The 12,683-nt window shown below is 41.8% G+C and overlaps 1 gene segment (V, D, J or C); it reads right to left on the bottom strand.

Annotated features, from left to right (window-relative positions):
• Positions 1-5,347: 5,347 nt before the first annotated feature.
• Positions 5,348-6,012, bottom strand: LOC133072427 (T cell receptor gamma variable 9-like). The segment is given in 2 exon segments: positions 5,348-5,708; positions 5,818-6,012. Coding segments are annotated over 2 exon segments (450 nt in total).
• Between the last annotated feature and the right edge of the window lie 6,671 nt (positions 6,013-12,683).

Here is a 12,683-nt window from a genome sequence, read left to right as displayed (position 1 = left end):
ATGAAGTTCTGACTTGTAAGGCATAAAGGAGAGTTAAGAGAAATGGAGAATCAATCTGGAAGAGTAAAGGGAAGAAATCAAACAGATGTTCAAATAAGTGGGTTATCTTTGCCCCCAGATAAGTAATACAGGTTGAAGAGCAGGAAGAAGGCTTCACCAAGTTTGTTTCATTTCACTTTCCAAAAAGCCACTAAGATCCCGTCCTTAACAGAACAGGATGTACCCCTGCTCCTTCAGTAAGAAAACAGGAAACCAGCCAGGTGCTGAGAGAGTATCATTGAATTCTGTACTTTCTAACTGATAAACTTAATAGAGAGGAGTATGTGTTTTTGTGTGTGTGTGTGTGTGTTTTTCCCCCCTCAGGGCTTCAAAATCCTGGTGCCCAAGGAAGGAATGCTTTGGTCAGGTGACACATTCTTCATTTCTTTGAACTTCAAATTCCAGCTGGGCCAAAATTAAATGGAAAGCAACAAGTGAAGCTGCCCGTTAGTGGACTCCATAGGGGTTAGTCTCCTGCATCAAGAGCAGGCTGGAGGGCCGTGAGAGTGGGACTTGAGGAGAAAACAGAAAACCTTCAACAGAGTCCATCCTTTTTGCCTCTTAGCATCCCCTCATGTCCTTGAACTGACTGAGAAATCCATGTCCCAAAGAAGGGCACTCACAGAGTCAAAGCTGAAAGTCTATCTTCCCTGGGCTTTCAGGTGAAGATCCCATGAGGCTGATTTTCTAGCAACCTTCTGTGAGAGGTAGAGGGCCATGTTCTCAGGCAATAGGAGTGCCAGCAGCCTTGCAGACTGAAACACCTCCTGTGCAGTGAAGTATACAATTCTTGCTCATCACTGCATCTGGACAAAACAGAAGTAAAGAAAGCAAGAACGTTGTAGTGAAAAGTTGTTGCTGAACCACAAAAGATGCCGGGATTCTTGGCCTCTGGAGGAGAAGAATTCAATCCAGGGCCAGAGATGAGGCTTGATTGCTCAGAGCCTTTGTGTAATAAAGTTTTATTAAAGTATAAAAGAGACAGAGAAAGCTTCTGACATAGATATCAGAAGGGGACAGAAAGAATACGCGCCTGCTAGTTATTAGCTGGATGTTATATAGTTACTAGCAGTCTGTTACAGAGAAGGCAATGGCAACCCACTCCAGTACTCTTGCCTGGAACATCCCATGGATGGAGGAGCCTGGTGGGCTGTAGTCTATGGGGTCGCTAAGAGTTGGACATGACTGAGTGACTTCACTTTTCACTTTTCACTTTCATACATTGGAGAAGGGAATGGCAGCCCACTCCAGTGTTCTTGCCTGGAGAATCCCAGGGATGGAGGAGCCCAGTGGGCTGCTGTCTCTGGCGTCGCACAGAGTCAGACACGACTAAAGCGACTTAGCAGCAGGAGCAGCAGCAGCAGTCTGTTAATGAAAGAAACGAATGTCTAAAAACTCAGAGAATGGCACCAGGTCCCTCACCCACAAGATGCATTTTGAGATAATCTTGACACAAGGTGAGTTATCCTGGGCCAGAAAATGATTGACTTGAATCTTGTATAAAGGCAGATTACCATACAAATAGTTCCATTTACATGGATTAGAACAACGTATGAGGATAACATACTGGTTTGTCAACTCAGTTCTGAGCCTTTAGGTGGAAAGAGTTTGGGGTAAATGCATAGTACATTAACATAGCTTAAGACAAACATTTCCATAAGAAAAATGGAAAGCTCAGAATGGTTAGCTCAAAATTTGAGAAAAGTTAAGTTCAGGTGAAACCAGGTGTCATTATGGCAACACAGTATTTTAAGAGAAACCTCTTTTTAAATTTGTATAGAGACGGGGGGGAAAAATATCACTAGTTTGTTTCCTCCTGCTGCTTAGGAGAGAGATTAAAAAAAAAAAAAAAAAAAAAAAAGTCTGACACTTGTAGCCTATTTCCTCTGTTTGGAGACCCCTAGGCCTTCCTACCTGTTACCCTCTCAGTAGCATAGGGTTAATAAAACTGCATGGAATTCCCTGGTGGTCAAGTGGTTAAGACTCCTTGCTGAGGGCCTGAGTTGGATTCCTGGTCAGGAAACTAAGGTCTCACAAGCTACATGGCCAAAATAAAAAAAAAAGAAGATTGCATATTTTTGGCACTATCTGTACATTATAGTGTCTATAATAAGGGGAAGAAAGACATTTAAGCCCAATAAACCACCTTGAGCATTAACATGGTCTCTCACTTGCCAGAGAGGCTGACTGGGAATCAGGAGAGAAAATAAGATTTTATTCTGTAAAGAAGCAAAAGCTGCTGGAGGAGGTGGGGAGAAAAAGTGGTCAAGATGGAACCTTTCTAACCATCAATTTTTACATGTTGTCTCCAAGTGCTCAATAGTTTCTGAGGTATTTTTAATATTATGAAATATGTGAGTTTTTCTCAAAAATAAATTCTGAACTAAAATTCAAAAGTAATAAAAGTTTTCTATTAGACAATATAGGAGCCAGTAGTGACGTAGAAAACAATTATCCATGACTGCAACCCCCAGACATGATCACTGCAAAGCCGTGCCCTTTCCTCTGCCTTGGGCTAATTCTCCAAACCCATTCTCAGGGTTGAAAGTAAAGTCACTCAAGTCAAAAGAGTCAATATGGATTTCCAGGTGGGCCTAGCAATTTTAAGAATTGTGATTTTTCCAACTTGACTCTCAGGGAACACACATGACTTTTCCCACAGTGTTAGTATGTGTGGGGAGTTGGTAATACATGTTATGTTACAGAAAATACTGACTTTTAAGGTTTTCCTAGACTTTTGCTGCTCTTCAGTTGCTAGCTGTGTCTGACTCTTTGTGACCCCATGGACTGTAGCACATCAGGCTCCCCTGTCCTTCACTATCTCCTGCAGTTTGCTCAAATTCATGCCTACTGAGTCGGTGATGCTATCTAACCATCTCATCCTCTGCCACCCCCTTCTCCTTTCCTAGCATCAGGGTCTTTTCCAATGAGTCAGATCTTCGCATCAATTGGCCAAAGTACTGGTGCTTCAGCTTCACCATCAGTCCTTCCAATGAACATTCAGGGTTGATTTCCTTTAGGACTGGCTTGTTTGATCTCCTTGCAGTCCAAGGGATTCTCAAGAATCTTCTCCAGCACCACAATTTGAAAGTATCAGTTCGTCAGCTCTCATATTCAGCATTAATTAGATAATACTACATTGGTTCTATTACTTACAGTCACTGTGAATCACCCGCTTTTGGTATAAGAAGAAGTTAAGTCAAAATCATCAGGAGATTTCATGCATCCATCTATAGAAAATCTCCATCCACCCATTAGGTAATGCAAACACGTCAATAATAAAGGAAATATAGACCTCATTTCAACAGACATTAATTGAGCCACTTCTGTCTTCAGTACTGTTCATCCTTATAAAGTGCTTTTGGTGTTCTATGAATCAGGCTGGTTTGCATCTGGCTGGTTTGCCTTTGATATGTGTGGCCAGTGTCCTTAGTGAAGCTCACATTGGTCTAAAGAAGAGCAGGAGGAGTAAGTGACTCCACATATAGACTTGTTTCCCCCTACCCACATAGGGCTTGTTGGTCCATGAGGAAGCCACTGTTATTCTCACCTGTGTGCACCCTAAGTGTACTAGGGACCCATGATTGAAAACTTATATTGAAATCGATTTGAGACGGCGTCTCATGGGGTTTTCTTTGTATCTCACTAATCTATCTTTAAGCTGTAAGTTAGCCCCATTATGACCTATGTGGTGCTAAGCCCTAGGTACAAAGCCCTGGGGTGTGTGTGTGTTCCTGTACCTGTAGAAGCTCTACAAGGACCGCTACTTTATAGGTGAGGAAATGGACTATAGCAGGATCCTCCTATCACATGGCTGGTAAATGCCAGAGCCCAAGTCAGACCTAGGACTCTCTGATACAAGAGACCAAAGTCTTCACCACCTGGCTAGGCCCTTTGTGTAGACAGATAATTGTTTTCTATTGAAAAATGAGAAAACATAAGAGCTATTTGAGAAATCAAACCATATTTATCCTTCAATTCTTTTAACCAGAGCAAATCTACTTTCATCTGTTTTACCTAAGAAAAATGACATTTGAAGAAGACCAAGAGCTTATTTGTTTTGTCACAGCAAAACAACACACGTTATAAACCATGAGCTGAGCTAGAAGTTACCGGAATTCCTGAGGGATTTATAACCCTGAGATGTATTAATATTTAATTTGAGGACTATCATTTCACTGGGGACTGGCAGCCCAGTGGCAGAGGGGGGTGCTACAGCAATGACCTCCAGATCTGACAGAGCATATGATGTCTTCAGTGTCTGTGGTGCTCAATGCCTGGCTCAGAGTGTCGGTCAAACACTTACTGTGGGATAGGTGGAATCTTCAGTAGTGCAGAAAATGAACTACTCCCCAAGCTCCAATCCAAAGTAGACTTTGACTTGGACTCAGTAGGTAGCAGCATTTATATAAGCTTTGTGCAAAGTCAAATATCACCATTCCAGGCATGTATTTGATATATTTATCTTTGCAGTCAGCCTGCTTGTGGTTAGATCATCCTGTGTGTTACATTTTAGCCTCCAGGCTGAATAAGTAACATTTAATCTAACATCCACAATTTTAATCCAAGAAGATAAGTGGATCAGAAAAAAAAAATGTAATGACATGCAAATCATACAAAAGATGTCACATGGACTTCCCTGGTGGTCCAGTGGTTAAGGCTCTACACTTTCATTGCAGGGAGTATAGGTTCGATCCTTATTCGGGGAACTAAGATCCCACATTCCATGTGGTGCAGCCAAAAATTAATTAATGAATTAAATTTAAAAAGGAGTCACAGATAGTATGATGTATATATCTCGGCAGAAAATAAAACAGTGTGTTGTGGAGGCTGACTCAGATGAATAAACATGGGTGCCCTGAGAAAGCCTGTTGGAGAGCAAGATGATTCCCAAAAACAGGAGCCTAGTTATTTGCAGGTACTTCTTTTTTTTACTTATTTTTTAATTGGAGGAAAATTGTTTTTCAATGTTGTGATGGTTTCTGCCATACAACAATGAAAATAAACCATAATTACACATATGTATACATAATTATACATATATAAATACACATATACATTACATATAATATACGTATAATTGTATATATGAACCTCCTTCCCCTCCCCCCACCCCACCCCCTAGATCATCACAAAGCATCTGGCTGGGCTCCCTGTGTTATATAGCACAAAGCTTCCTCTTTAAGAAAATGTGGGATTTGGCAACTTTGTAGAGTCACCCACATGAAAGTTTACCTAGAAAACGGCACAGAAGCACACAGGTGGTAACTGTGGTTTCCTAACTCACAATAGCGAATGAAACCCAAGGACCATTTATTGAATGGCATGACTCTAATGTCTTCTGCCGTGCACATCCCAGAGGGCACAGTAGTAGGTGGCAGAGTCTTGTTCCCGCACATTGTGAACGGTGAGGGTTGATGTAGAAGTTTCAGGGGTCGTGTGTGCCTCAAACTTGCTCAACAGAATGCCTGATTCACTTTTGACGGTGTTGTTAGAGAAAATGTGTAGCAGGTGCTGTATGGCTTGACCGGGTCTTTCTTGATACCAATATACAGATGTGGTAGAAATTGTTACACCGGATACCATGCATTCCAGGTGAGCTGTTTTAGACAGCTTTCTGGTACTGGAAATTTGAGGTTGCTCTAGATGACCTGTACCGTACACACACACTGGGGGGAAAAAAAGGAGAGTAAACAAACCAGAAAGTTGGAGTTTTTTTTAAGAGACAAAATTTAGAGAATATTGGTCAAAGGAAATTGGGGGAAAAGAACAACTTACAAGCCCTGAGGACAATCAGAGTTAACATCTGAAACAGTGACAGCATGTCTGCATTAACAGTGTTGTCCTCCAGGACAGTCTGCGAGCGTTGCTGAAAATGGTTTAACACCATTAGGGCTTGGCTGAGTCCATCAAGTCAAACCTCCCATTGGTGCGGGCGAAAACGACTCTTGCTTCATTGTGAAGGAGTGTCTTCACCACACATTAGCACATCCTCTTTATATGAAGACAGTAGTTCAAGGACTTCCAGCTTAGTACAGACCACACAGATGGCCACCTTGGAACTCGGATAGGACTCATCTTTCCAAACTGTATTCATGAATCTGCCATTAGGTGCAAGACATTATGCAAAGTTCTCTGGGTGTAATGAAACACAATAGGAACAGAGGGGGACCTGATGGTCCTTGTCACCCCAAGTCACCTGCCTGCCTTTGGTCTGGAAAAACCTTAGCAAAAGAATAAGTTTAACTATAGAAGTAAACATGCAGACACAAAGAAAAAGAAAGAAGACCAAATAATAATAGTTTGGTCATTAAGCATAGTCAAGGGCATTTAGTTCCTTCTCAAGGGCTATAGGTAATAAGCCTTATCCTGTGAGCGCTTATAGAGACTGAAACCCACAATAGCTGGAGAAGTTAAACGCCTGATGACCAGACTGAATTGACCCTGTAGCTGAAGATTAACTGTACCTAAAACAATCAAGACGACGCTGGTCAGACCACTGGTGACCAACTGTAAGATGACAGAGCTGACTGTGCTGTTTCCGCATGTAGCCATCTCTGTCTGTCTATGAAAGCTCTTGCTCCCTGATTGTCGGGTGGGGCGGGGGATTGGCCTTTGGACAGGCATCCTCCCTTCCCACTCCCCACCCCTGTTTGTCAGCATTCAAAATAAAATTTCCTCTCCACCAACCTTGTTTCTTTATTGGTTTGGAGCGGCAAGCAGCAGGACTCCACTTTTGGATACATAATGATAGAACATCTAACTATGGAGAGCTGTCGAATAGGGAGATGGGGTGACTTAATGCTATGATCTTAATATTTATTCTCTCTTTTCTCCCGCTGCCTTTCACAGAAGAAATTCTCCATAACTCCAGATAGTTGTCAGGTCAGAGTTGGTGGGAAAAAAAGAAGGATGGTCTGGCCTGGGTTCTGCATCATTGGGCTTGTCAAGAACTTCTGTAACCATCTTTGGTTCATCAGTCTGCTTACATCCGCTCAGTTACCCACATACCTACAGCATATGGTGCTTACTGACCACTTCGGGGTCTTAAGACCCCATTCCAGTTTGTTTGCTTCCATTTAAATTTCAGGTTTGTGTCTTCCCTCTTGGCTACCTGAACAATATATCTCTACCAAATCCCAGCATCTCTTCTGTGAAACAAAACTTCCCCTCTCTGGATTCCTGAGTTTCCTTTCAGTCTTTTTCTTTCTCTAACCCAAGGCATTTCATCTGTTTAGTGTGTTTTTAAGAAATTAAGGGTTTAGGCTCTGGATTCTTTGAAGATTTCATTTTAAAGTGACAAGCTCTGATAGGTTCAGAGGAAAAGAGGTGAAGCTGCTGGATCACACAGAATCCACGTGGCCGTCAGCCTTCCCAGATTCCTTGTCAAAGTGAATGACCCAGTAATGGGGCTCTGGCTGGGGCTTGGCTCTCTGGACAGACAGCAGTGTAATCCCATAAATGGTGAGCTGAGGGAAAATGGTCTTTCTCAGGATGGAAACACCAAAAGGGGATGTATGGAGAGTCTGACATGAGATCCTGTGATTCTGTGAGGCTATGTTGCTTTGGAAAAGATAGAAAGACTGCTGGAGTCCAAAAACTGGCACTTCAAGGATATGTGTCCTTGGGCAAGTCATTGTAAGCAAGAATAACGATGCTTACTCTGGATACATTATTCATCCTGTGCCAGGGACTATGAAAGGCTGTTTGTGATTAAATAAATACTATCTAAGTCGGTCTTAAGTACCATTTAATTCTTGTACCATTTTAATCCTTGTAATCATACTTCAAATTGGTTATATTCAATCACATTTGATGATGAAAGAACAGAATCTTTAAGAGTTTCGTCTTCTCAGGGTTATTTAAGAAGAAAGTAATGGAGCCTGGATTCAAATCCAAGTCTAACAAATTGCAAAACCCGTGCCACCATCTACACAATAAATAAATAAATATATGTGATTTATTTTTAAATTATAATATGCAAGAGACCATGAGGAAAATCTCAGAAAGATTATAGAGATTTAACAATAGCTTTCACACACCAGTGCACAATGAACTTAAGATATACTTGAGGAACCCACATTCATTAACGTGATGGACCTCAAAAAGTAAAAGAAATTTCTTCTAGCACTTTTGTGTTAATACCTGATGGCCTTTTAAAAAGACTAATTTTCTTAAGGTCATAACAGAAATCACTGATCCATTAAATGATAACAAATACCCTTTTTGAATGTGAAACATTGTACATATTTATCCCTTCTTTGCAAGCATAAAGATGGTGTTACTTATGCCCAATATGCAAATGAAACAGAGGCTTAGGGAGGTGAAGTAACTTACTTAAGATTGCCTAGGGAATAAAAACGCACCAAGAATTTGAGCCAAGTCAGCCAGTCTCCAGAGCCCGTGCCCAAAGCAACCTGCTTGGCTGTTTGTGATTCAGGAATTAATTTCTCTCCTCACTGGATTGTTTCATGTTAATGCAAATTGTGATGTTGCTGTACATCTGATTTGCTTTCAATTCATGCTTCCTGCTTACAAAGTTCAATGTTTGGATGGATTCATTTATACTAACTTCTAGCGCCCCCTCCTGGCCATGAGAGATTTGTCGCACAAGTTGGAGTCTCCTGCCTTGTAACCCCAGAAAGTGATTAACAGCAAAAGACTCAGTGTCTGAATGAAAGGGCCCTGGAATGCAGGGCAGGAAATTTGTTTTTCCAATTGTATTCCTCATGTGCTTGCAAGTGACTCCCCCTTGGAAGCTTCCCATTTCTCCAGCCTTGAAATGAGGGGGGAGGGTGATGTTTTTGGTCTCTTCTGGTTCCAATAATTTGTGATTCTGAACTGAATTAACACTCCGGATATTGAAATAATAGGTCAGGCAGGATGAAAAATAGTGAAGCTTATCACTTTGGTTTTGATCCCATAATAATGCAGGTTGCTTGCTTCCTCTTGACTTAATATGGCTCTGGAAAACTAGTAGGCTCCTTCACAAAAAGCCGTTAAGCTGTAAGTGTGATGTGAGGGTATGTATAGCCACTGACTTTGTTACCCAGCCTGACCTCCATCCTAGGCACTTCCTCCAGCAACTCGTTCTAGGCCATGCAAAGGAAATGCTCAAACATTGCACCTAGAGAAGGTGCAAACATTGACGCTTGGAGAGAGTCCTTGTGCGCACATACATGCACACACGTACACACACAGGTACTTGTGCACAACTACAGTACATACACAAGGCTGAATTGTGCTGATTCTCTCAGGTACTTGGTTCTGGCTCTGTCAGGAAACTAAAAGTGAAGACTTGTAGTAAATCTAAATATGCATAAAAAATAGAATTCTCTTGGGGATACTCAGATTTTTTTTTTGCCATCTGTCTGTACCACTCACATTCTTCAACTTTATTTTTAATTTTAAAGTGTTTTTTGGAAGGAAAGTTATGACCAACCTAGACAGCATATTTAAAAACAGAGACATTACTTTGCCAACAAAGGTCTGTCTAGTCAAAGCTATGGTTTTTCCAGTAGTCATGTATGGATGTGACAGTTGGACTGAAGAAAGCTGAGCACCGAAGAATTGATGCTTTTGAACTCTGGTGTCGGAGAAGACTCTTGAGAGTCCCTTGGACTGCAAGGAGATCCAACCAGTTCATCCTAAAGGAGATCAGTCCTGGGTGTTCATTGGAAGGACTGATGTTGAAGCTGAAACTCCAATACTTTGGTCACTTGATGCGAAGAGCTGACTCATTTGAAAAGACCCTGATGCTGGGAAAGATTGAGGGCAGGAGGAGAAGGGAATGACAGAGGATGAGATGGTTGGATGGCATCACCGACTCAATGGACATGAGTTTGGATGGACTCCTGGAGTCGGTGATGGACAGGGAGGCCTGGTGTGCTGCAGTCCATGGGGTCACAGAGTCAGACATTACTGAGTGACTGGACTGAACTGAACTGAATATTTTATGGTTTTTAAAAACCAAAAAGATTATCAGCAACATACTTCGTATGCCTGTCTCTGAGAGACATGGTAGTTAACTATGGTTTGGAAAACAGCATGGCTGAAAACTACCTTCTCATACTTTTTCTCACTTTCAAACCCCTGAGCTCCCCGAGGCTTGTATCAGTGCCTGACTCCAGTGTTTGTTTCTGAATGTAGGAGAGTCTTCCTTCCGGGTTTGCTTTCATCACCATGTAGGAGAGCGTTGCCTTGGAGCGGATATCAACTTCATGACTAGCGCACAATGCCAGGGCCAGCTAAATGTTAATTAGCAGCCAGTGAACACAAATTTTCTCTGAAGAAGGGAAAAAGTCACATTTTCCTCAACCAATAAAGAAAACAAACAAATTGCCTTTGAGTTACCCTGACTTTAATTTACCAGTTGAAGCCACTCTTGAAATTGAGGGGAGACAGGTTGCTGAAATTTAAGCTTGAATATGAGGTTTTGACTGAGAAGGCAATGGCACCCCACTCCAGTACTCTTGCCTGGAAAATCCCATGGACGGAGGAGCTTGGTAGGCTGCAGTCCATGGGGTCACTAAGAGTCAGACAGGACTGAGCAACTTCACTTTCACTTTTCACTTTCATGCATTGGAGAAGGAAATGGCAACCCACTCCAGTGTTCTTGCCTGGAGAATCCCAGGGATGGGGGAGCCTGGTGGGCTGCCGTCTATGGGGTCGCACAGAACCGGACACGACTGAAGCGACTTAGCAGCAGCAGCAGCATGAGGTTTTGATGGCTAATTCTGGAACTAGCATTCTCTGAGTGCCTCCATGGTATGTATTTTCTGATTGCTTTTTGGTTTTTGATTATTTTTTAGCCTTAGTTCTAATTTGTGTGTGTGTGTGATATTTCTCAGTGTGTCACACATTAGCACCATTAATTTGTACTAGTCATGTTACTTAGTTTTACGTATTTGTTATTTATTTTATTCTTTTTCCTCCCCTTCTTCCCTTATTCGAGTTCCTCCATAAGATGCTCAATCTGTTTGATGGTTTCCTTTGAGCTTATGTATCTGTGAAAACTAGAGTATCGTCTATGAAGAATGTATTTTTGCACTGATGTAAGTGGCACAGCAACCTTACCCCCGTGTGTTTACATTTATCTGCTCACCTGGCTTGCTGTTCTTCACAGTTTTCAGCCACTGCGCTGGGTTCATCCAGACCCCGCGACTGGCGCGTCACCTGCTGCCCCCTCCTGGCCACTCCCGGTTTTGCAGTGACCGACAGAGGCTCTCATGCCCGTGTCAGTAATTCCATGGGTAACCAACCCCAGGGCTGCCGGTCTCAGGGAGTATATATACACATGTTCGCTACATAACACCAGTGCCAAGTTAACTGATGTTTTAATTTTTACCAACCTGTTGGCTACCAAGCAGGATCTGATTAGTCTATGAGATTATTAGCACTAATCTGATTATTAGGAAGCTGAAGTTTTCTTTTTATGCCTGGTACTCAAGTGTTGCCTTCAGAGCTTTGCCAATTCAAGTCGTTTAGACAGAGCAAAAAAGAAGAGTGGCTAGAGAGGGGCAAAGCCTCCATTGGAGCTAAGCTGGCAAGGCAATTGCCTGGCCCTGCTACTCACCGTCTGTGTCACTTTGAGGTTTCTTTATATCACTCACTGTACCTTAGCTTTCTCATTTACAAAAAGAAAAAACAGCAACTACTTCACAGATTAGTGAAGATTAAATGAATTAATACTTGTAGCACACTTAGGAGGGTGTCTGGCAAATAACAGATAGAATAAATGTTAGCTATTATATAGTACTAGATGTTATATTATTATACTGTATGTTATTATATAATAATTGTATATTATTATACTTAATATTACTATTGCCAGTGATTTATGAATGTTGTAAATATAATGATAATAAAACATAATTAAGTTATTAAAATAAGATTAGATTATACTGTCACTATTATTAGTTACCTGTTGACATGAATCAGTTTATGTGTTCTAGATATTCCTTTGTGAGTTTCAGCTATCACAAATATTTTCAGCAAATCTATCTTCTGTCTACTAATTTTGTCTCAAGCATCTTTCCTTAAATAGATATTCTCAATTTTGTAGTCAGACTGCTTGCGGCATATACTTTGGGAACTTTGGAACCTTGTTAAGGAAACTTCTCCCTCTGCAGTCTCTCAAAACCATTCTATATTTTCTTCTTATGTATAAGCTTAGGTTGGGGATTGGAGTTTATGGATTTTTCTGAATTAATCCATCACTCAGTCTCTCGTTCCTTTGCTTGGTGCAATTGTATATAATGTCCTGGAGTGGACTTGGAATACAGAGAACATTGGTAGACAGTTTATCAGTTAGTGGGAGAAGCAAAGAACTAAATGATAATCTGTTTTACACTAAATTCAATGAGTCAAATGGGTGCAGACAGAGGAGAAGACTGGTGAGAAAGTTCTGTGGCGGAGGTGGGACTCAGACTGTGCCGGGAGGGAAGGGGGCATTACAGAGCAGACCAGAGTGCGTGGTGTTTCAGGAGGAGGAAGCAATGGGCTGAGCAAGGTGTGGGGTAGAGGTGCAGTGAGAGGACGAGCTGGACCAGGGAGGAGGCTCCTCGGGCAGAAGCAGAAGATGAGCATTGGCGAAGATGCGGAGAGCTTTGAAACCCAAGAGGAGGCAAGGGATTTCGATGTGT

Source organism: Dama dama, chromosome 18 (assembly GCF_033118175.1).
Source record: "Dama dama isolate Ldn47 chromosome 18, ASM3311817v1, whole genome shotgun sequence".
Taxonomy (NCBI): domain Eukaryota; kingdom Metazoa; phylum Chordata; class Mammalia; order Artiodactyla; family Cervidae; genus Dama; species Dama dama.
The sequence above is the reverse complement of the archived record's forward strand: the minus strand, read 5'-3'. Positions and strand labels throughout refer to the sequence as shown.